This window comes from Zonotrichia albicollis, chromosome 5 (assembly GCF_047830755.1).
Source record: "Zonotrichia albicollis isolate bZonAlb1 chromosome 5, bZonAlb1.hap1, whole genome shotgun sequence".
Classification (NCBI taxonomy): domain Eukaryota; kingdom Metazoa; phylum Chordata; class Aves; order Passeriformes; family Passerellidae; genus Zonotrichia; species Zonotrichia albicollis.
Window position 1 is genome coordinate 37850287 of NC_133823.1, and position 24397 is coordinate 37874683.

The 24397-nt window shown below is 39.6% G+C and overlaps 2 protein-coding genes across 12 annotated transcripts in view; one reads left to right on the forward strand and one right to left on the reverse strand.

Moving 5' to 3' along the window:
• On the reverse strand, positions 1-12184 carry CASP3 (caspase 3). 2 transcript variants are annotated; one of them, XM_005483839.4, is made up of 8 exons: positions 12045-12184; positions 7829-7965; positions 6657-6749; positions 5715-5839; positions 5106-5234; positions 3091-3266; positions 2473-2590; positions 1-1415 (listed from the first exon to the last, which is right to left on the reverse strand). In XM_005483839.4, exons 3-8 carry the CDS (start codon positions 6728-6730, stop codon positions 1189-1191), a joined length of 849 nt encoding a protein of 282 aa, XP_005483896.1. In that variant the 5' UTR covers positions 6731-6749; positions 7829-7965; positions 12045-12184; the 3' UTR covers positions 1-1188. The 2 variants fall into 2 exon arrangements, with proteins under 2 accessions (XP_005483896.1, XP_074397490.1); XM_074541389.1 differs by having other exon boundaries at positions 7829-7932; positions 12045-12171.
• The window catches only part of PRIMPOL (primase and DNA directed polymerase), a 16256-nt gene continuing 3944 nt past the window's right edge, over positions 12086-24397 (forward strand). For 2 of the 10 annotated variants that reach the window (XM_014264839.3, XM_026791489.2), the window contains exons 1-8: positions 12086-12221; positions 14646-14716; positions 15922-16106; positions 17175-17266; positions 18222-18363; positions 19777-19924; positions 21218-21502; positions 23135-23297. In XM_014264839.3, the coding sequence (XP_014120314.1) occupies positions 14698-14716; positions 15922-16106; positions 17175-17266; positions 18222-18363; positions 19777-19924; positions 21218-21502; positions 23135-23297 (1034 nt within the window). In that variant the 5' untranslated portion in view covers positions 12086-12221; positions 14646-14697. Of the gene's footprint in view, positions 12222-12285; positions 12481-12506; positions 13287-14645; positions 14717-15921; positions 16107-17174; positions 17267-18221; positions 18364-19776; positions 19925-21217; positions 21503-23134; positions 23298-24397 lie in introns of those variants that run through there. The other 8 variants (XM_005483840.4, XM_026791487.2, XM_074541383.1 and 5 more) reach the window with 8 other exon arrangements.

A 24397-nucleotide genomic window follows, 5' to 3' on the forward strand; every position in this document is an offset into this window, starting at 1 on the left:
TACAATCCAGGAAACAGTATTTAATTAAAAAAAAACACATACAAAATGACTCTTGCAGTGGACATCAATTTTCCAGCATTGTTTTTGCTACAGAATTTTAAAAGGGTTTCAAGTCTTGTTTCGCAAGCACCTATAATAATTCCATATTCTGTCTTCCACTGATCTTAAAAAGACTGCTGCAAGTTGAAATACCAGCAAAAATGTTTTGCAATTTTGTAAAAGTCTGTCTCTCAAAATTCAGAGTCAAGATATAAATTTACTATTTGTTAACACATGGAATTACCTTTACGAAGTGGAATTTCTCCAGTACCACAAATCTAGGTTTTCACACAGATTACATGTGACATACACAGAGCCAACCCATTCTCATTTAAGGCTAACTAGAGGAAAGCAGACTGCTCAGAATGCAGACTTCCTTTTGCACTAGTTCTTATAGCTCCAAATATGCCCCAACAGCTCACCCTTAGGGAGCTGCAGAAAAAGACATTTTGGAAGACTGCTCCCTTGGGCACTCAGCTTCAAGGTCAGAATACAAAATTTATTTTGAAACAGCTTCCATGCTGATATAATTGTTTTATCTAATATTCCATACACAAAGTTAGTAAATTATCACAAATTATCAGGAAAAACTGACTGTACTTCTAGACATGCTTCGTAATTGTATGCAAAAATATGAAATGGCTGTTTTCCACAGTTTATGCCCAAAAGTGTAAAAATAGTTTAGGTTATAAACTAACCCAAACTTTAAGAACTTGAGTTAAGAAGAAATGTGTGATGACACTACCATCATATTACCAGCAATGACATTCTGAATCTTCTTGGTAAGATTTGAAACCAAACTATTTACAAGAGCTGTTTATTTTCTGTGTCCCTTCGGCAAAGTGAAATGTAGCACCAAATCGCTCCAATAAATGATCTGATCTTTCTTCAGTCTCCCTTTCCTCATTTTCTGCAATACTCAGAGCACTACTTTTAAATCTGCTTCAGCTACTTAATGCAAGCTAAAGAGCTTTGCATTTCTACACGGCCACAGATACTATGTTTTATCTCTAACAACAGACATATCTAACTTTGAGACACTTCACTGTGCCAAACACAGTAGTGAACAGTTATTCAGATTTAAAAGTGGTATTTTGTACTAATATTGCATACAAAATGCAGATAAATAGCATGAACTGAAAAAATATTTTAGGAAGGGAAATAAAATTCTTTGGTGAGCATAGAGACAATACATGGAATCTGTTTCTTTGCATTAAAATCCTGTAGAGTTGAGCAGGACTCATACTCTGCCACTTTGCGATTGACACGAGTTAAAATCTGCATGAGTTCAAGTTTCCCTGCATGTTTCTTCAGCATTTCACACAGTGACTGAATAAACCACGAGCCTTGAACTGCATTCCTCCAGGAGTAATAGCCTGTGGAAGAGAGCAATGTCAAAGTGATGAGAGGGAGCAGCCTTTCATACAGGACAGGTCAGCAATTAGGAGAACAGTGCATTGTTTCCAATGGCAACCAATATTTTAAATAACACAAAACCACCAACCAACAACATTTAGACTTTATAATCTCCACAGATTCCAATTGAATTTTTTTCCTAATCCTGTCATCTTTTATAATCTAAGAAAACCTTATGTAGGAAGAAAATCAAAAGTCAGGAAAGTTACCTTCTGCTGCAGCAATCTTAGTCATTAATCACTTACTACTTTTCATGGGGTACACAAATACAAAGAGGTGACAGTACAGATGGAAAATGGGTTTCAGTGTCATTAATTTCACAAATGCGTGCAGAATTAAGGACTGAACCTACCTCTGCTAAGTGGAAATAGGACATATGAAGGGCTCTGCCACTACCAATTTTGCTTAAGGATGCAATACAAATACCGTCAATAGACAAGCAATACGCTGGTACTTATCATCCACTTCTGCACATCTGATTATTTTGTTCTCTGAGAATAACATCTTTTCCTCTTGCTGTAAATTGTTTGCACAACTCCAATTAACTGAATTTCCAGCAGACGAACATTTGAGGGTTTGCTAGTGAGAATGATATATTCAGGGTTTGGTAAGGGTTTTGTAGGAACTGAGAATAGTAAGTACTTCAACAAGAAATCAAGTCAAACTAAAAAAGTGATTGAGGGAAGTAAATATTTATTTCCATGAAGGACTGTATTTGGTCTGGCTGAGGAGGAAGAGTTCATTTTCCTACAGCAGCTCTCACAGTGCTGTGCTCTGCACTGGCAGCTGGAAACGTGCTGATATCACCCCAGTGCCTTGGGGCGTGATCAGCACATTTGGGAGCAGCGCCCTCGAGGGGCTGGGACTGGGCAAGAGCCTGTGAGGGGACACAATAGGACAGCTGACCCAGAGTGACCAAAGGGCATTGCACACAAGTGAATTCACCCACTGGCTGGGTGCCACTCCAAGCTGTAATTCACAGCATGAGTACAGGCCGACATGGACACAGTGCCTCACCTGGAGCTGTAGAGTAGGCATACAGGAAGTCTGCCTCTACAGGTATTTTCTGACACATCGTTTCTTCTGATCCACTGTCTGTCTCAATACCAGCATCTAATTCTGTCCCTCTACAAGCCTATTTGGTAGAAAGAAGAACGGAAAAAAATGTTAAAATAGAAAAGTAAAATCATGTTAAAACAGAAAAGTTAAGGCAGCGATCATTATAAAAACAATGATATTCTGTGTCTTAAAAATTATATCATGATTAAAAACTGCAAAAATAACAAGAATTTGTCACACTTTCATTAGACAGACTCAGAAGATAACTAGTAACATTTATTTAAATCAACTACACAATTTGAGTATTCATTCAAAAGTGCACTCAGAAACTCATTAAAATATTACCTAATATTTTATTTAATACATAGAATTAACACAGTGCCAGCTGTTATAAATACAGCCTACCTAACAGGGAAAATCATGCCACTTTAGATCTGAAGAGAATCATACTCTGAAAGTAATTACATTCAAATCTATTTTAGAAAAGATGAACTTTTTGCACTAATAATTAGTGGGAAATGGTATTTTTTTAAACTATCTGGCTGATTTGATCATCATTGTTCAGCTGTACATCACCTGAATGAAAAAGAGCTTGGGTTTTCCTGCTAAGCTTCTGCACCTGTCACCTCTGAAAAGGCTTGTTAGTGCTTTCAGTTCAAGAGGCCCATCTGTACCATAGATCAATCCTTCATCACCATGGCTCAGCAAGACACAAACAAAACTGCTTCGCTCGCTGTGATCTTCTTCAGAAACTTGAAAGAAAAAAGAGAATTATCTTAACTTCCTGTACTCCGTAAAAATTTGGAGCATTTGATCCTTCCTAGGTCACAGAAGTTTTTAAGAACTAATTAGCATGTTTAGAAACCTCCAAAGAGTTTTTATTTCTGAATACAAGAAGCCTGCCTACTTTACTTCAGGACGTTGGGCACAGGTAACCCCAAATTAAGGGCCAACCCTCCCCATTGCAAGACATGGCCACAGAGCTAGGCCAGGAATAGTCAGGAGACAAAAAGGGTATTCCCACAGTGTCTCCAAGTTGGAATGATAAGCTCATTCATGCTATAATGGTCAGCCTTGTGATCTGGGATTGGACTGATGGAACACCCTGGGTTTTGGGAAAGAAAGGAGAAGTCCTTCCTCTCTTTCCAACTGGGGACGCTTCAACTACTTGGATTACATGGGAACTAAATGTAGCATGACCATGGCTGTTGCTGCTCCTGCAGGTTCTAGCACTACACTTCTCTCTCACTTTTTACCTGTGATGAGGTCTAGAAAGATCTCTGAATACTCTTAATTTTGTACTTACAGTGATTTAAGCTTGATATAAAGTGTTTGTAGTTTTATGCTTTTTTTTATGTTGTGGTATACAAATAGCATAGGATCTATATTCTCCAATGTCTTTTGTTGCCTGACATTGTGGGAAATGTACTTGAGGACCAAGATGACTTTTTCAAATTTATGAAAAGATAAAAACAAGGTTAAAAGAAAGGATCCAAAAGAAATTATGAGTGGTAACTCAAAAAGATGCAAGAGTTTGTAGATGAAAAATAAAAACAGTCCCTAAGTCTGAAGTCTTACTGTTTTGTGCTTAACAAAACACTAAATTTCTGTTCTGGAAGAAATTAATTGTTTCAACTTTACTCAAGTGATGTACACTCAGGCATTTCTACAATTATGGACAATCACTGCATTTAGAAGAGTCACATTTTCAGCTACTTTCAACAGACCAGCTACAACAATACTAATGAATTAACCATGTCTGGGAACATTTTCTGGCATAATTATTAACTGGCACTAAAGACCTACATCTATGTTATCAAACACGTTCATTAAAAAACAAACAAACAAGAAAATCCCAAACAAAACCCAAGACCAGGATCACTGCAGGCTAACTGCTGTTGGGAATAATCACTGGAACACTTTCAGTGTTTCAGTATGACCTGGAACAGTGTGGGAGAGCACTAGTGGGCATGAGGCCCAGCCATGGCAGAGAACCTTGCACCAGTTAACTGGCATGGCCTGTGTCCCAGGGCACTGATACCATTTAATGTACGGGTCTAGATGCAGCCAAGTCCAAAGCCAGCAGGACTGACACAGCAGTATAAAGCTCTCACTTGAAAGAAGGGTGTTTTGTTTCACAAGGTAAGCAAAATGGGTGTTTATCCAAAAGAAAATTCAGTCTACACACCTGCAGTTCTGGTCCCTCAATCAGAACCCCTCCTTGGGCCACACCATTAAGCAATAAACACAGAACCCCTCCACCCAATCTAGCAGCTTTCTGTACAACTCACAGAGCTTCAGTGATCCCAGGATCAGAATATAAATCAGTCTGCATTTAAGTTTCAGCCTTTTTTCCATCCTTCTTTAGAAGATGAGAAAGGATACGGATACAACAGTCATGGCACAAAGGATGGAGAAACAGCTAAGATGAATAAACACAGAAACTATGATGTACATGTCATCCTTAGCAATAAATCACCAGAAGGTGTGAAAAAGCATCTAAAAGAACCCAGAAAGAAGAGATGTGAGGGCAAGAGATGTATTTGGAAACAGTAGTTGACTTAATGTACACACAACATATAATAACTTACTCTTTTTCAATAGTTTAAAAATGTTCCCACATGAAAGATCATTGTTGATCTTTACTTTGTATTTCAAATTCATAAAAACTTCTCTGATACTTGCAGCATCTGCATCTGTACCTGAACGGGACGACATCCCTGTACACAAGAGAAATGTGTTATTTTTTCATATTATATACATGGCATGGCCTGATTGAGCCAAATTACTTTTCTTGTTTATAGCTGTATCAGTCTGAAATATTCCATTATTCCAGATTCACTCTAGCAGAGACAACATTGCACTGTTACATGGGCATATCATCTCCCACCCTCTGTACCTATTGTAGATTTATCTGCATCTTATTTTTATATCTACTCCCCTATTTAAGGACATAAGAATTTCATTTACAAAAGGTAAGAGAGACTTGTACTGCAGATCAGTTTTCCTCCTCATTACTGCTACACCCTAATGCGTTCCCTTTATGCATATTTGGGAGAATGGACTGAAATAAATCACACCCATGACTTAATTTTAGAGTGCAATCAAAACTGGTCTGCATATTTAATTTTGAAGAGTAACGCACGGCACAAATTTATCTAAATTAAGGAAAAAAGTAAAGAAAAACTTGTGAGTGGTACTGGTATGTGGCTGGAAGTTCTTATTGTTGATTATTACACATTCCCCCATCTCTGGATAATCCATTCTGTAACTGTAGTCTGGCAGAATTCCAGAGTCCATAGACTTGCTAGCAGGTAGGCTCTTTCTGCATAGAAACCAGACAAAATGTAGGTGTTAATTTCTGATCTCTCTCTTCAAAATAATGATAACAATAGGCTATTTTAGCAACCCCAATGGAACTGGTGAGGTTGCATTTGTAGCAACCTTCTGTGGAACTTGCAACAAGTTTGAAATTAAAAGAATCAAGGAAGAACTGTGTTTAAAATTGTAATGCCTCTGTGCAGGAGAATATGAAAACTATGAAAACTTAGTTTAAGGATGCCAATTACTGTATCAACAAGAAATCAGTTGGGCTTTTTTACTATCATCTTTTGAAATCTATGTACCTAGAGGAAAGGTTGGCTCTGAGAAAGGAAATCTGTTCTGAATTCTAAACAAAAGTTATTATCATTGAGTTTCCACATTCAAAATCTAAAGAGATGTGGCAGACGTGTGCTCCTTTCTGCTTAAGCAATAGCTGCCAGCGTGATGGCTACACCTGGATGAAGCTGACTTTGGGAGACAGCCAACACAATGGCTGAGAGCCATAAGTCTTCCTCAACATCTAGGGGCTAGCTGAGCATGCAGCATCCCAAAACATGGCTCACATGCAAGTAAGTCACTTGTCCTCCTCCACACACAGCAGAGTCACATCTCCCTAGAGCAGAGATGCCTCTCTCAGTTACTCCTCGAGCCTGAGACACCCTTGCCACAACAGCTTCTTGGTAAGTAGTTGGTAGCATGCTAAACTTTAAAATCTTAGCTCAGTGATATCAAGGATTGATTGTGCATATATTATCCCTTAGACATAAGCTGCTGAGCAGACGTCAACTGAAGACTTAAACCAAAAGTACCTCACTTACCCTTTAAAACCTGGAATAGATTTTGCATCTGCCTGATCTTCCCCCAGATGTGGTCCATCTCCCATTTCTGTCATTATTGCTTTCAATTATCAGCTTGAAAATGCAAGAAAATAGAAGTATTATGAGAGTTCACAGAATAACTTTAGCCTAGGATATTAGTAGGCAAAAAAAAAAAGCTTTCTGAGTAATCTCTACACATTTCATATTTGAAAGAAAAACATTATTGCCTTCTAAAGGAGCTCTGGGAAAAAGTCTGCAGATCCCTATGACCAAATCTTTCAAAAAATCTACAAAAAGCAAGGTAAGAGAGAAACAAATCAAAAACAAGCCTTAAAACATTGTAATGTCCCCAGATGCATTAGAAATTAAGAACCAAAAATCAAGCAATACAAGTTATTAGATATGTGCAAAGACTAACACAGATTAGAAATTAGGTCATAGTAGTTTGAGAAATGAGTAATTTCTCTGCATTCCATTTCAAATGAAACATCACTGCATCCCTTTCTAACTGATGTATGTGAAGGCAATTGCAATGGTAGTAAAATAAAACCACGACAATATAACTTAAATCATTTGATGGAATGACCTCTATGCTGTGGGCTATTTACTTTTATCAGAATACAGGCCAATAAATTATAATGGATACCAAATCAGAAATCAATTTAAAGCATTAAACCTCCTCCATGGTTACTTTGTGTATACTCAAGGAACATACTACCAAAAGTTACCTTAGACTCAAGTGTCAGAAAACAATTATGCATCAAATTTAAACCACCAGATAGGACAGAGTAATAATTGCTTAGTAGTGTCAAGACCTCACAAAGGTCAAACAAGGCATTACAAGGCAAGAATTTTAAAAAAACTTACTTCAGCAGATATATTTATGGTGAATAAGAAGGTATGAGTAACCAGACCAAGTAGCAAGATTTGCTGGTCAGATATGATGAAGATTCTTATTTAAGGTTTAAGTTCTTTGGGGCAAACTATACTTGCCACCTTACATAATGATATTATTATTATTATTATATTAAGTCTCAACTTTGTATCTGTACTCTTGTTAGTACAACACAAACACCCCTTTCTGTGGCAACAATTACTGATGCACCAGAAGCAGCAATTTGGTTAGGTATAATCTGCATTCTTAACCTGTTTCTAGGAAGACATTTACTTACATTTTTAGTGGCTTCAAAAGATCTTCTGTGTTGCTCTGAATATTATTTCAGAACACTGATGTAATTCAGTCTTCTTCACCACCAAATTATTCCAGACTTGACAACTGTATTATGTAATGCAAGAAACAGGAAATTTCCTGAAAATCAAGTGACCAAAATACAAAATAAGCTTCGTATTTTAGAAATATAATGTCTGAAATACACTTTATCATTATATTTTAGATATTTATTTTAAAGACAGTATCATAGGGTAGGAACTAAATCTACAATGCTGAACTAGACTGCCTAGCTTCTTGATCTGGATTCATCCATCCTAACTTCAAAGTCTAATTCATTATAAGTACCCTGTGGGAAGAAAAAGGCAAGAAACTCCAAAAGGCAATTCAAATATTTATGACCTGTGCCATGACAGAGATCCAACCCTATGCCCTAGAGAGCAGGGCACATTAGCACTGCCAGCGAAGTCTAGTCTACAGTGACAACTGGTGTGTGCACCCAGCTCTAACTGAAGGGCAGAGCTTCTGATCCCCAGCAATTGAAAAGAACACCTCTCATTGACAAGGATGCTTTAAAGTTCTGCTCCCGCACAGCCCAGCTTCAGGAGTTTCTATGACTTTTTCAACCATCCCTACTACAATATCCTTTGGTTTGGGTCTCAGCTTTCCTGAGCTCTCTGCCTCAGCAGAGTTTGTAGGAAAACATCCAAGCAGACTGACCCACCATTCTGATGCCACTCATACTCTTCCTTGCCCTGGAGAAGAACTGGGTGCATGAGCACAGCCCACATCCTTCAATGTGGCTGGGATTAATAAGAGATAGGGAAATTATTAACTTCCTTCATCTGTCCTTTGGCTAACAACAGCAATAAACAGCCAAACCAAATAAAAAAGCACAGCATCATGTGGCAACTCTATCATCAAAACCAGCTAGCAGGTGCACAGACAGCAGTGCAGCCATGTCAGCACAGAAATCAACTTCTGCTCAACCCCAGCTGCTGACCCCAGGTGCCTGGCACTGTCAAGTTCTGCAGTGCCACGGCTGCAAGTCCATGAAGGAGAGAGGGTGAGCTAGTAAACATGTGCCTCCATAAGCTGTGGCCAGCTCCTGTTTATCACAGGAACCACACAGCAAGAGCCCCTTAAAGACTCAGCCAAAGCACAGGGAAGGCCAACACACTCTGGCCAACAGATGAGCCCTTGGAATCTGGAGGGAGGCTGAGTGGTTATTGGGCTCTCCTGCACTCACATCAACCAAACTGTGAACAGCAGCAGCCTTAACTAAGCAAACTGCAGAACCCTGACAGCACTGAATGCTTCTCACAACATAAATGCTAAGGCAGGATGCAAACACTAAGAGAGATATTCAACATTTAAGTGACCTTAAAATAAGACTTATGTCTTTGACACTTTAGTGACCTTAAATTTTAAAGCTCTCAAACTGCTGTCCTTGATCCAGCACCAAAGAAACAAAGAAATTGGAAGTAGCTAGCAAAACCTACAATTACAACAAACTATATTAGTTTCTTTTTGAAAAATTTAAAACACAACTTGCAATACTGTATCGTAAAAATATTTCTTACTAAGGCCTCTGGGAGCCTACTTCACAGCCTACACTTTCAATTGTTCAGTGAAGTGTTAGAGCTTCCAGCACTCTGCTTCATCACAACTGCAGCTTGTCTGAGAGACTTTACAGAAGCAATAGGGATTGTCCAGAAAAACTGCTTATAACATGTTGAGTACTTGAAACGCACATGGCTTATCTTCAGAACAGAATCTGTAACTCTCTTTTAATATCCACCAATTCCTGAGCACCCTCAGGCACCAGGTCACCTGCGCTCTTTAAAGAGCAGAAGACACCCACAAAGACATTTCTCTTTTGTTGCTCGGCACTCAAATCCGTGTTTGAGCCAGCAGGGTGCTCTGTGCTCTAAAGCACCGGTCAGGGTAACAGCAATGCTCTCAGGAGGATGGTGCTGATTCTGACAGGCCACGAAGAATTGCCTCATCCTGCTTTAGCTAATGCAGTGATGCCATGCATCTCCCTGCGGAGCATGATCTCATCCTGGTGGGGGGAAGAAATCACGGCAGTGCTTTAAAAATTTATTACAGATTTTTATTCTGCTCTTTGATATTATTTTCTCTGAAAGCTTAGATAAAATGAGGTTTCAACTGTAAGGAAATATAAAAAAACAAGTTCTTGAAAAGAACAACAGCATTTTTATAATCTAGCAAAATATATTCTGTAGATTTTAAGAAGCTTATTTTATAGTATTGTATCTGAAAAAAAACACAATTAAAAAAACCCAAAAACCATGAGACAGAGACAGCAAATATAAAGGTGATGCTACAATGATCTTTACATATACCAAGTAGTAAGAAATAAAGTGGCTCTGAAAGGTCCAAAGCTATGTAAGCTACCAAAAATGACCAATGTCTCTCTGTACAGCAATAATGGCAAAAATATTTTCCCCGACATAAATGCAGTTGTTTTAATGCTTTTCTTTTGATAAGAGAAAGCCATAAATAAAACAACTTTTTACTCCATTCCAGTCTGGATTTACTTATTCTGCCTGGATCTAAGGAGAATAAATTCATATCATCATGTGTCACCACTGCCATAAGAACCACCAGGTTTCTTTTTAAAGCAACAGTTATTGGAAACGAGGTTCAATTCTCATCAACAGAAATGAATGGTATAGTGCCAAAAATAATACCAAAGCTTCTGAGATGGGAGAAAGCAAATAATTAAACTGTCTTTAGTTACCAACTGGATCCTGAAATATGCAAACCACAGGAGACAACACATATTTAGTAGCTATCTACTGCTACAAAGCAATGAGTACAGCACTATTAAAACACATGTTCAAAACAGACATCAGCAATGTAAAACAGCTCCCTAAAGATAGGAAAAGAGCAGTTTCCTACATCACATGACTGCAAAAGAAAATGTCAAGCATTCAAAGAAGTATTTTTTGTACATGAATGCATACAAGACATATGATGCTAATGCAGACATGCACATTAAAAATTTTCCCCTCTACAATGTATAACGCTAAACAACAATTATCTGACTAATAAGAGAAGGAAAATATAGATACAGACTACATGAAAAAACGAAAAACACTTGAAATACACCATTACATTTTCTGTGTGACACTATCCCCCTACTAAATACTGCTACCACAGACGGAAGGAGGCTGAGACTGCTCTTCCCATTGCTTCTGGCCTGGATGCAGCTGCTGGAAAGCCCTGACACTGGGCCAGCATTCTGATCTTCCAAAACCCAGCATGAAGCTGTAAAATCAGCTGAATTACTCTGAGTGTAGCTGGGACCCTTGAGTTATTAATTCACCTGTAGCTATTAGTCACATCACTACCGCTATAAGCAATAGCCACATCGTGTTCCTTAGCACGAAGGGCACGGTGTGCTAGTTCTAAACCTACCCCACCTGGCAAGCAGACACCTGAAAGAAGAACTGTGAGTTACAGGGTAAAGGACTACAGATGGCCAGCCCGATCCTCCAGCCCAGAGGGAACAGACAGGACACAGCCCGCCTTTTCCATGCTATCAAAAGTCAGCCACAGCGCCTGCCAAGGCCCCAAGCACGCTTTCCGTCAGGGCAGACGGGGTTTAACACGCTTTGTTCTGGAAGACCCAAATACAGCTCCCGACCCCGTGTTTCCGGTCAATGGGGTCACCAGAGAGCAGTTCGGAATTACAGCGCCTTGCTTTGTTTTCCTTCTTTCTGCCCTCTGTTTCAACAGCTTCTCCACAGAGACAGGCTGAAAAGGCACAAGCTAGCTACCGTAAGGGTCTGCAAAGCTAACACCTGAGCCATGGCTCTGCCCCCAGGCAGGGGAAGCGGCGGGCGCTGGGCTGGCGCCGGGCCACTCTCTCCTGCCTGGCCCGCGGGCAAGGCCGGGGCTCACCCTCATCCGCCCCCGGCACCGACCGAGAGACCGACCGACCGACCGACGGAGCGCCGGGCCTGCGGGAGCCCCGCGGGCAGCCGGGGGAGCGGCGCTCTCAGCCAGGCCCGCCCCGGGCGAGACGCTGCTCCCCTCCTGCTCCCCTCAGCCGACTTGCTCCGGGAGAGACGCGAACGGCCACGCGGACCTGGAGAGCCACAGCCTGGCCCACCCCCCCGCTTTGTTCAGCCCCACCGCCGCACCCACATCCCGGCCCCGGCCCGCACCCCAGCATCGCCACCACCCACCAGCTTCGCCGCCTACTCGCTGCGCTCCGACCACGTTTTCCCGAGCCTGGCTTAGCTGAGCGCTGCTCGGCGCGGAAAAAGCCCCGCCGCCGCCGCCCGGCCCGCCCGGCGCCCCCTGGCCCCGCCCCGCGCAGGGCGGGCAGCCCGCTCCATGGCGGCGGGCCGCGGGCGGCGGCGGTGAGTCCGTGCCGGCGGGAGCGGCGCGGGTGAGGCGGGCCCGGCCTCTGGGCCCTCTCGGCGCGGAGAGAGGCGTGCGAGGCCCGGCTGAGGAGGAACGGGGTGGCTGCTCTCCTCTCTCCTGCTGTCCCGGAGCTCGCCGGGCCGGGCCCTATGGCGGAACACTGAGCCGCCGCGCCCTGCGGGCTCTGGGCGCTGAGCTGGGTAGGGCTGTCCTTGCTGTTCCTGGGTGTGAACGGTGTAACCCAAACCTTGCCAGGTTTGCGCTGCTGCTTGAGTTCCTCTGCCTGCTGAAATAAATGTGCCGTTCTGGTACATTTACACTGTGTTTGTGCGGCCTCATGTTAAATGCAGTGTGCAGCTTTGAGCACAGTGAGGATGGTGAAGGGCTTTGGGGGGAAGGAAGCCATATGAATAGCAGCTGAGGTCACTTGGTCTGTTCACTCTGGGAAGATAAACAGACCAAGATGAAAAGAGGCTAAGGGGAGATCTCACTGTGGTCTTCAGTGTCCTTGTGAGGAGAAGAGGAGGGGCAGGCACTGATCTCTGTGGTGACCAGTGACAGGAACCAAGGGAACGCCTGAAGCTGTGTCAGGGCAGGTTGAGGTTGAATATTAGGAAAAGGTTCTTCACCCAGGGAGTGGTAGGGCACTGGCTCCCAGGGAAGTGATCACAGCACCAACCTGACAGAGCTCAAGAAACATTTGAACAACATTGTTGTGTACATGGTGACTCTTGGAGGTGGTCATGTGTAGAGCTGGGAGTTGGATTAGAGATGATTCTTCCAACTCAGAATATTCTGTGATTCTGAAAAAAAATGGTGGTTTGTAAAGGAAATGGCTATTTGGAGTAATCAGTGGGGATAATTCCTAAATGAGCAGCCCCCCTCTTGGCCTCAGTGAGTGAGATCCCCGTGGGTGAGCTGGCCTGTCCCATGGCAGGACCACCCTCGGACAGGGTTTTTGCCCACCTGCATGGTGACGGTCCCTGGCTGCCCACACACCTGCCTTGCACAACAGCGCTCTGGCGCTGAGGGCTGGTTTTGCCTTCATCATCAACTTTCAGGTCAGTTGGTTTCATATTTGTACATTGACCTTCAGTAGCAGAAGTCAGATAACACTGGAAGCTGTGTATTGCAGCTTCTCATAGCAGGCACTAACCTACTTTTGCAGATCTTATCACCGGGTGTGATGTACTGATTTTGCACTTGCAATCCTAATTTGAGGAACAGCTTGTCCAGAGGAGTTGTGGGGTCTCTTCCACTGGAGATACTCAGGAACTGACTGGACACAATCCTGTGCCACGTGCTCTAGGATGACCCTGCTTGAGCAGAAGGATTGGACCAGGTGACCACTGTGGTCTCTTCCAGCCTGAGCCATTCCATGATTCTGTAATTGTAGAGGCCACTTCCTCTGCTAGGAGGGCAAGATGAACATTTGTGGTTGGGAAGATGAGTAGTGTTTGTTAATGTGCCACTCGTAAGCTCAACCTAAGGATAGCTAGGCTAATTTTCACTATTGTTAAGGAATTTAATGTGTTCTTCTAAGGCTGAATCAGTAGCTGGGAGAAAATCTCATGGATTTATTTGTGTCAAGGACTGTGAATTCTGCCATAGAACTATGTTGCATGATACACACCAGCCAGGAAACAAGTGTAATGTTATTTTGAGTAGCAGCTGATTTGCATGTCTCAGCTTCAGTTGTCAGCAGGTGTGGGTAATATGTTTTGCCATTATCATGAGAAGTAAAGGGAGAAGTAGTCTTCCATAAAAAGAGAAAATGAAATAGCAAGTTCTTTAAGTCATTGCTCAGGAGACATTTTTCCAGACTCTCCATGCAGTCATACTGCTGAGTCACTAACACTGAAGTCCAAACCTGTTGGTGACAAAATTTCTTTCAGTCAAGTCAAACACAAATAAGTACTGCCCTTACTTCTGGTGGGACATAGGAGAGGAGGATGAAGTGAGAATTTCCCAGTGAGCTCAGAAGGCTGGTCTGTAAGTGTTCATTGTGTGTGCTCTGAATAGATGTGTTGTGGTGTGGTTCACACAGGAATTGGAATTGCCTTGAAAAGGCTTGACATGTTGGACTCTTGAGAGACCAAGTGTTTGGACTGCAAGAAATATGATAGGTTTCAGTTTAAAGTAAGGTCATTGCCCTTCTCCCAGGTTCAGGTATCCTCCCAGCTGTGTTTCTGCAAAAATAAGGCCTGATATAACTAGAAAGTGTAAAATTAATAAAGAATTATGGGGCTTCTCCTTTACTTTCCTTTTTTATTGGTCACCCTGTGGGAAAATGCTGATGTAGGGATGTCTTTTTCACCCACCCAGTTAATTTACAGCCAGCAATATCAAAATGAAACCGAAAGTTTTGTTAGCATTTCTGAGAAATGCCAAGTGCCTATAATCTAACTTTTCATTCCCAGAGAAGAAACTAAGAGCACAAAAAAGGAGTGAAGAAAATGCACAGGTCAGAAGATGGACAAGGAGGATAGAGGTAATGTTTGACCCCCGTTGCAGAAAAAACATTCTGGTTTTAGACTTGATGCAGGCCCTGACTATCAAGACATTGGCAGGCCTAGAGCAGTGGGCAGAAATGTCAGTGTCCAGAAACTTCTGCTGTGGAAAACTTGGAGGGGGAAATGAGAGGATCTAAACTTTGGACTTTGGGGCTCCACAAGAATATTTAAGTACTTACATTTGCCTTGTGGATCCAGCTTGTTAAAGGTTTGAATACTTTTGAATATGCTCATTTTCATTTTTATCTTTCACTGCAACCCAGGGGCTGTTAGGAGAACCAGGTGGTTGTTCTGGGCAGAACAAGAAGATTCCCCTTCATGTTCCTTCTTGCCTCTCTTCCTCTCTTTCACAATTTCCTGGCAGTGCTTTTTACTGATTTGCAGGTGTTCCACTTACAAATAATTGTACATATGTGTGTTTATGCTTTGCTACATTACTCTGCAGCATTTGGATTCCTTTATGGGACTAGAAGCTTAAAGGTTGCAAGATAGCAAGACTTAATGCATGGTTCTATTTCTTGGAAAGAGATAAGATTGCTGTTTTAAGGTTGTGAAAAATACATGAGCTTTTAAAGCAGGTGAAAGTATGAGTGATCAATAGCAAAGGTCAGCAGTGGAGAATGGAGCCCTCATTTTTGATTTCAGTTCTTTTACTTCAAGATACAGAGCTCAGAGCTAAAGTCCTGAAGTCTTAACTCCTCCTATGAAGTCAAATATTGTACTTCCCATACAATTAATTATCTCATTTGTCTCCTCAACCACAAAGGAAAAATATTTTTTTACTCTTAGCATTTTTTTACTTTTACTCTTAGTATTTTTTTACTCCTGATTGATATAATGTGCCTAGCCAACAGTTTGTATATTTTCTGAGGAGTGTAATACCATTCTGTAGACAAAAATGAAATTTCCTAGGCCTTCTTTCACTGTCTTTATTCTATTGTGTTTATTGATAGTGTAAATATGAAGCTCTTGTGCTTCCAAAACAGTGTAGAGACATTTAATATTAAATTGAATATCATAGCAAGGTTGGGTGTTGATTTGGAATATTGGCCACTCCCAGTTAATTAATAAATTACATTCAACAAAACCAGAATCAAAAGCAGTGAGGAGTGCAGGATATGTTCAAATTAAAATTGCCTTGCAAATGGATTAATACTGATTTGACTATCTGTAATTGCTTTAGGAGAAATGAAGAGAAAATGGCAAGAAAGACTGAAGAAAGTGGAAGAACTAGCATCTCACTATGAAAGAAATCCTCTTCCTACAGTTTATAGACCAAGACTGTCCAAACCCTCTATGCCATCCTCTGTTTGGAAAATATTTTCTCGACAGGCTGAAGCATTTAATTATGTGAAAGCCTGTGAAGAGGTATGTTAGGTGTTAGGGAAATGCCTCTACTCTTTATATACTGCATCATAAGACTGAACATCATTTAAAATTGCTGCTGGCAAGTGAAGTCTTTCTCAGTTTACAAGATCTTTTTCCTCCTAATCCTGAAACTGCAAGTATTTTTTTTTGTCCTTGTAGGTCACGTTGCACTGGAGTTCTCTCTAAGTTGAAGTACTAGCTCTGTTCTAACATACAAGCTGATATGTGGTGTTAACTTTGAACAGTAAAAGTGCTTTTTGGGAACATTGCAGTGATAAATTTGCTCCTTCTCAAGATGAACAAGCTGTCAGGATGGGCAGGAGAATGGGAAGGTTAGTGAGCATTGAGTAGGAAGAAAGAGAAGGGAAAAAATGAGGAAGAAAAAGAGATAAAGAAGAGGCAGAGACTAAATAAAAACAATGCAACTCTCCAGTGGCATCTGAGTAGCAAGTTCAGATGATTAGAAGTGATTAGCCAAATAAATATTGTGTGAAAGGTATCCTCTGCTTTCAGTTTAACACTTTTTAACTTGATTGCTATTTTTAAAGAAAGTATTGTGTTTTTCTCCATACTTGTTTCAGGTATTCAAGTAGTCCTAATAGCCTGTTTTCCAAAATGGGTTCTCATTGGCTTGGCAGTGTTTTTTTTTTCTATTTTCTTCTCAGATTTCCATTTTTGGATCTAAACAACATAATGTCTGAAGAATATTTGCCCATAAAGCTTATACTGCCACCATGTCCATGAGGCTGCTGCTCCTTTCAAGACATTGTTCCTCCTCCCTTTAGATCCACCTGATACGGATCAGAAAAAACAAGAGTTTAAAGAGAAAACAGTTTAAATTACTGCACAGCAAAGAAAAGCTTCAAAGCTTTACCCATGTAACTGAAATCAGAATGATGTTCTAAATTAAAACTAGATGGTACTGAGTGTGGAAAAGGATAAGTGATCTGTTTATAGTTCTCTAGTATTTACTAACCTTAAACTGATGCCAAGTAGGAACTTAGGGAGATTTAAACTGGTTTTTTGAATAAAACTAACAAAAAAATGTCAATGTTTTCACTTCAAAAGGATGTTCATGTATTTGCTTTGGAAAAGAACACACAGAGTGGACAGAGGTTTTACCTTGTGACAACATATGAAGAGCTTTGGTATTATTACACGTGAGTATTTGAGCAGGTGCCCTGCATGTTACTAGAAGTTAGTGGTACACTGGATATCCTGCCTAGTATTCCCAGGAGCCATCTGCTGCTCTGAGTAGCACAGAGCTGGACTGGGTTCCCTGAGGTTTCATCTTGGAAATGGGAAAAATCTTTACAAGGACAAAACAATATATTCTATAGTGGGTTTCAACTTTCTTTTGAGTAGCAGGTTGCCATTATTTCCTGTGAATTAAGTACTCTGTCTGTTGAACTGAAATTTATTAAGAGTAGATTTGCTTTTGCTGTCAGCTTTCCTCAGGGGATCATACCAACACATGACAAAACATACTTCTCTGACTAGTCACACACCAGTTTCAGTGGGCGTTAATGCAGGTGTCTGCAAACTGATTTATGGGTTTGCATTTGCATGATGGAGTTCCAAGTATTGATAATTCAGTCGTGTACTGAACTTTCCCCCCCATTTGTTTCTTTTACAATAAAACATTTGGCTGTGAAGTGAAAGAAATCAGACTCAATCTTTTACATATAAAGCTTGATTTTTTTTTCTGAAACTGATGATGGGATTATTTTTTAATTTAATTAGAAAAAACTCCATATAACCTGTTTGTGCTAAAGACATATGAGTGATAACCTAAGTTTTTTTACTGTAGTTTTCATAGTTCCTTGAATTCTCAACATTTCTGTATGTGTTGTAAGACTGAGGGGGCATGGGGAGGAGAGTACTCTACAAAATTAAATCAAAATTAAATTCTAGGCCAGACAGTCTTTGCTGACACTTGATGCTGGTGTTAGTTACAAATTTTTCAGAGCATTATAGGGCTACTGCATTTTTCAAATATGGATGGTTGATTGCAGAATAAAATATGTGAGATCCTTGTTTGCAACTGATAAGCATGTTTATCATGCTCATAATGTTTATCATGAGGGGTTGTGATTTGTTTGTGTTTCTCCTTAGTCAAGGTTGCAAAACAAGTCTGATGCATTGCTATGAAGTAATTCCTGAAAAAGAAGCTTGCAAACTTTATTTTGATTTGGAGTTTTACAAACCAGCAAATCCTGATGCAGATGGCAAGAGTATGGTCATGAAGTTAATTGAGGTAAACTGGAGCGAAGTCATGCTGTGGATGAATATGAATTTGTTGTTAATATAATAAGAAACAAAAGTATTTATCACTTTATATTGATTATGCTATAGCAAAATTAAAAGAATTGCAGACCGAGTGATTATTTTCAATTAAGTAAAAATCCTGTTTTAAATAAAGGAAGGGTTTGATCTAAGAGAGACAAAAATTTAACTGAAAGACAAAAATAAAGAATGATGGCTGTTGGACTGTTTGTATTCATGGTAGGTTTACTTTTGAAGATTGTGTTATGTGCTCTGCCACTTCAAAGCTGTAAAACTGCAGGAATGTTTAGGTGCTCTTTAAAGTAGCATCAACAGAAGTTCCATTCCTATATTCCTCAGTTCATTCCCTTTGCCTAATGGTGAAGTCCTATATCAAGGCTTAGGTGAATCTCTCCTGAAAGTTTTAGACTACAGTTCATTATAATTGAGTTAAATGATGATGTAGAGAGCATCATGTGGCTGCATGTACCAATTTGGTACCTAAAATTAAATACCTTTGATAATTATCAATTTTTTAAAATAGTGCAGTTTCCATTTTATTGCAATTTTTTTTTGGTAAATGAACTCTCTGCAAGTTCAATATGGCATTCATATATTTTTAGAAGAATATCTTCTGTTTTAATAAGATCCAATTGTGAGTGGATATCTGTTTGTGAGACTTCTGTCACTTACATGTATCTAGCTAGAAGTGAACAAAAGTAAAATATTATTGAGGTAATTCCTTCATAAATAACCCTTAATTGATACAGAATCTGGAGGGGTTTATCCATTGTGAATTTTTGCTCTGAAATGTAGAGATTCCTCAGGTTAAGAAGAGGATTTTGGATTTGCTGGGTAGAGGATCTGAGCTGCTGAAACCCAAAGCTTCCAGATCTTTAGGTTCTGAGTCCAAGTCCTAAACACGAGTCATAAGTAGCTTGGTTTATGGAAGGGTTTTTTTAGAGCTAATTTAGAGTGAAATCTGTTTTCTGCTTAGTTGTGTTCATTGGGTGGTACCAATGAATTAGCTAAATCATCCCAGTGAATTAGCTCACCAGTGCTGTGTATTATGACAGCCTCCATCTTCTACTCCTGTGAGTCTGCATTGCAAACATTGTCACTGTGGGTGTGAACTGCTTGCTGGTGGTGGAAAACAACCTGCAGGCTAAAGCCTCCTCACCAGACTTTGACCTGAGAAACTGCAAGTCTTATCAGCTTATCACTGTTAGTTAAGTGACTTGCATGTTTAAGGAATAAAGTCTGTGTCAAACTTGGTTAAAACTTGATACAGGTTAGTTTGAATTAAATTATTTGTATGCTCAAAATGAGGGGAAAAAAAGAATTTGAGAAATATGTAGATACAGCTACTAGAGTAAAACAACATAATTAATGTCTATAATTTCAGCTTGTCAGCCAAAAATTAAAAGAATTTTATGATGTAAATTGTTCATCAGATGATGTCTTGAACTTGGATTCCAGTACTGATGAAAAATTTAGTCGGCACTTAATTTTTCTGCCCCAAAAAACTGTGTTTAAGGATAACACTCATATTGGTAAGTGTGTTCTTTTCTCTTACATCTAGAAATAAAAGGTGAGCTTTTGACTTTATACAGTGACAACTCACATACGAGTATTTCTTTTAATGGAATGATATGTGGAAACAAATGTGTATTCCCAACATACACATAATTACTCTATAGGAGTAATTAAGCCTCATTTTTTCTCATCTTCTACTTTCTTTTCCTATAATTAGCATGTGTTTACAAAACTGCAACTTTTTTTGTGCCTGTATGTTTTATTTAAAAAAATACTGATTTCTATGAAACTGGCAAGTCTGTGGCTCCTTAATTTTCGGATTAATGTCAGTCTTAACAATTGAAGCTGCTGGTTTTTGCTCTAAATACAGTTAATTTCTGCTCAGCACTTTGTCAAAAAGACAGGACAAAGATGATTTCAAGCCGCCTGTGCATAAACATGCTTAAGAGAAAGCTGAAAGCAATTTTATTTGTTTACATGAGTCAGGATTTCTCAGATATGGAAACTCCAACACAAAGAATTGCCAGTTTAGGGTTGTCTTGACTCATTTGTGTGGCCCAGTAGTCCTGTAATGAATTATGAGGAAGATGATTTTGATGCTTGATATGCTGAGTCATTCTGCTGAGATGTAGCATGGGAGGAACAGTATTTCATCTTCATTCATGTTCCCCATGGAAGCTTCATCCAACAGTGCAGAATCATCCTTGCCAGTATTCCTTCCACTTCATAGTTTTTTCCCCACATCTGTGTTTATTATCTTCTCTTGCTTTCTCCCTAGAACTAATTTGGCCATGGTTTTTATTTGTCTGTCTTTGGTTTCCATCCAGCAGAGCCTGGAGTTACAATGGCAGTTGAATTACAATACTGGGAGTTTGAAAAGTCATGACAAAATACTTCTGTAAAAGTAATTTTTTGTTTGAGTAAGCTTTGGTCAATCTCTTACATCAGTAAATACAACATTTCAATCATTCTGAAAGTGAAATTAGGGAAAGCAATAGTGAGGGGACAGACACAAGCTTTTTAGAATCCTAAATCTGAGCTTGTTAGTATTTAAGTTTTGGGGGGTTTTTAAGCTGTTTAGTACAAATTCTTGTGAGGCATTGGTTTTTCAGTCACTGGCCAGAACCATCTTATACAGTGGGCTGGTCAAAAGATTTCTTTTTAAAAATCCAGAAGGGCTAAAAAAATCCCTGAACTTCAACCACTTCCATCTTGGCTGTTTTGGAAAATGTTTGCACAGAAACTCTCTAAGTTCTTTCTTGACTCATAAATGACTTCTCCTGCTTGTGGCCTTTTTGGTTGTTTTTAAGGTAACTTTGTGAGAACCATTTTGCAGCCTGCCATAAGATTAATGCAGAGTAGGGCTGCTGTGATTGCAACAGAAGAAGCAGGGAATGTTTTCCAGTGCTCTGCAGGAGCTGGATTAGATGGTTCTCTTACAAACCTCCCAGCTGTTAAAGATGATTCTAAAGACAGGCCAGCCATTGCTCATGAAACAAAGGATGTGGAAAGGCCACACCAAGGAGAAAATTGGGATTTTTCCTTCCTAATAGTAAACGATAAAGAAGGCAACAAGCAGCTTTTTGTGGATCTAGGTAAGTGTAAGTGTTTTTAAACCCCTTTGGGATACAACAAAGATTAAGAATGAAATGTTCTTTTATCTTTGATTAATGTTGTCCCTATGGTCAGACTTTAAATACATGCTGAAACTGCCATCATAAGTGCTGTGCTTTAAAGGAGCCTTAGATTCATGGTCTATGGAACTTCTTATATTACTACATTTAATTATTTTGTTCTGAAGTTTAAAGTAGTTCTTTCCACACAAGACAATTTTTTCCCTTAAGGACTTAGTGCTCCCATTTGGATTGAAAGAGGATAGCATATATTGCATTTTTGTTATTTCAGTTGAATTAGAAGCTGCTTAATAAAAGAAGTCTTACAGGCTTGGCTTTCTGTATTCTTCTACATCTATGAATTGAGCCTTCTTTCCCTATTGGGAATGGCAGCTGTTAGCTTTCAGTGATGAAATAATAGAAATTTTGGATTGGGCACTTCATGGCCCAGCTGGGCATAGCCTGTTCATGGTATTAAAATGTTACAAATCTCCAGGAGCATAACTCCCATAGTCAAACTAGAGTTTGAAAGTTCCATCCTTCTTTAACTCCATATCTGGTTTTTTGCTTTTTGCCTTATCTGAGGGAAATGAAAATAGCTTAGCACACTTTTGCACAGCAGTGTGTTACACATTTCATGACTTTACCTTGGGTTTTTTATTCAGACTTTTCTGAAGAACTTCCATTCCTTCAAATTCTTCTCATGGAATTCAGGATCACTTTTATTGTGGGCCTCTTCAGTATGTCTGGTCTATTGAAATGTAATCACAAAGTTGGCTACAGTAGGCTTCTCTGTACTGAGTCGGAAAGGTTACTTTCACCTACTGTTCAAAATTCCTTCAAGCATATTTGTAAATGGAATTTAAATCAAAACAATTTGTTTCCTTTCTCACTTCTAAAGAATTTGATGTTAGTTTCCCATAATTAACCATCCTCAGTATTTATGTTATGCACATTACCTCAGAACTGGAAAGCTAAAGTCAAAATTGCTGAACTACTGAATTATATCATGAGGCTGCAGTGATAGAAAGCTTTTTGATGTTCTTCTTGTATGAGCTCTGTAAGTGCTTTTCTCTTAATGAAAGTCAAATGCAACCTGCAAATAAAACTCATCTTCTCAATTAATTATTAGATAGATTGTGCAATGTTAAGATTGTTGTTTTGTTGTTTGTTTTTGAGACTGGAATTAAGCTGTCCTTATACATGTCTCAGAAAAGCTGTGAAGAAGTCCACAGAAAACAGAAAGGTTGATTAAGTTCTTTCTGGTTAAAATAATTGTGCAGCTTTTTGGGCTCAGTTGTATTTCACAAAGTTATTGTGAAAGGACCAATTTGTTTTACTGAAGGGAAACTTTTAACAATTCTAATGTCAGAACGATTGAAATGCCTATGTAGAGGTGTTGAGCATTTGCCTTTACTATTCTGTAACATAAAAGTGTATGTGTGTGAGTGATCTTGCTGTGGTGCATTTCTTCTATGGGATGTGAGCTCGTCAGTTTTTGTCCATTCATTAGACTCTTAGCTGGGCCTAAGGAAAATGGTTTAATTTACAAGTGCTCAGTATCTTAATTCCTAGCCAGCACTGCTGTGCTAAGAAATATCTTTTTTCCTGTAGGAGTTTATACAAAGAATAGAAATTTCCGGATGTATAAGTCATCAAAAGCAGGAAAAAATGTGATTCTGAAGATAGCAGAGGATAATAAGTTCATCCCCAACTGTGAAAAGGATGTTTCCTTGGAAGAAGCATATTTTCTTTCCTCTTTAATCTGCAACGTTGGGTAATTACTTAATTCCAGTCAAATGTACATAGATAGAATAAAATATAGATAAAACATAGATAAAATATTTTAATGATAATTCTCCTGTAGCAGTTACAAATAACTATTATGAATGAGCAGTTATTCAATTAACCTTGTTACAGTGTAATTTAGGAGTTCCTAGTAGAATTTCTTGGTTTTGAAGAAAAAAATTTCTTGGCAGTCTTGTTATTTTGTTAAACCTGCCTTCAAATCTGTTACAGCCTCTGAATTGCCTCATTTCTCTATACACACTCAAAATGCCAAAACATAACCATTGTTAAGTTGGTCAGATTCTGTGTAGTTCTGGAAGCAAAACTTAACAGATTTCTAGTCAGTTAAATATGAGAATTCTGAATATTTTTCAAAGTAAGATAGGAAATAAAAGGGTTTCTGTCTGTTTTTTTGCACACCAGATGTCCCATTTGATGCAGACCCCTCCGTCAGCAGGGTACTTGTACAGACAATAATCAACTTTTCTGTATCTAATCTAAACCTCTGATATGTCATAACTTATCTTAAAAAGATCCTAATCATTGCTGTAGCAGAAAGGTTAAAATAGTATTAATATATTTATTGAAAACATGTATTTGTTCTGACTTCAGGTTTTATATCCTGAAGTGTTCATTACGCTGAACTGATGCCAGTAAAGCACACAGTGTATTCAGACCTTAGGCATCAGCTGAATCCACCACAAATATGGATGAGAAATTCTGCTGTGTTGAATTCAGACTTGTTATCATCTGGCTTCCAGTTAGCAATGTGGCAGAGAAACAGTTCATTGTAGAGGGAGGGAAAAAAAAAGAAACCTTCCAAATGGTATATTTGCATCAATACTACATCTAGAGCACATCCTGCTGTAGGAGTGTGCACCAGCAGTTGTTCAATGGATCCTGGGACTCTGGCCAGGAACCAAATGTTGCTGCTGGGGAGGAGGAAGCCCTGTCCTGTGGTGGGAGTCAGGGAAACTGCCAAGGCCAGAAGGGGAAGTGCTCCAGGAACAGGGAAAGGTGCACAGTGAATCACAGGCTGCTCAAGGTTGGCAGGGACCTCTGGGGGTCTCCTGGCTCACCCCTGGGCCC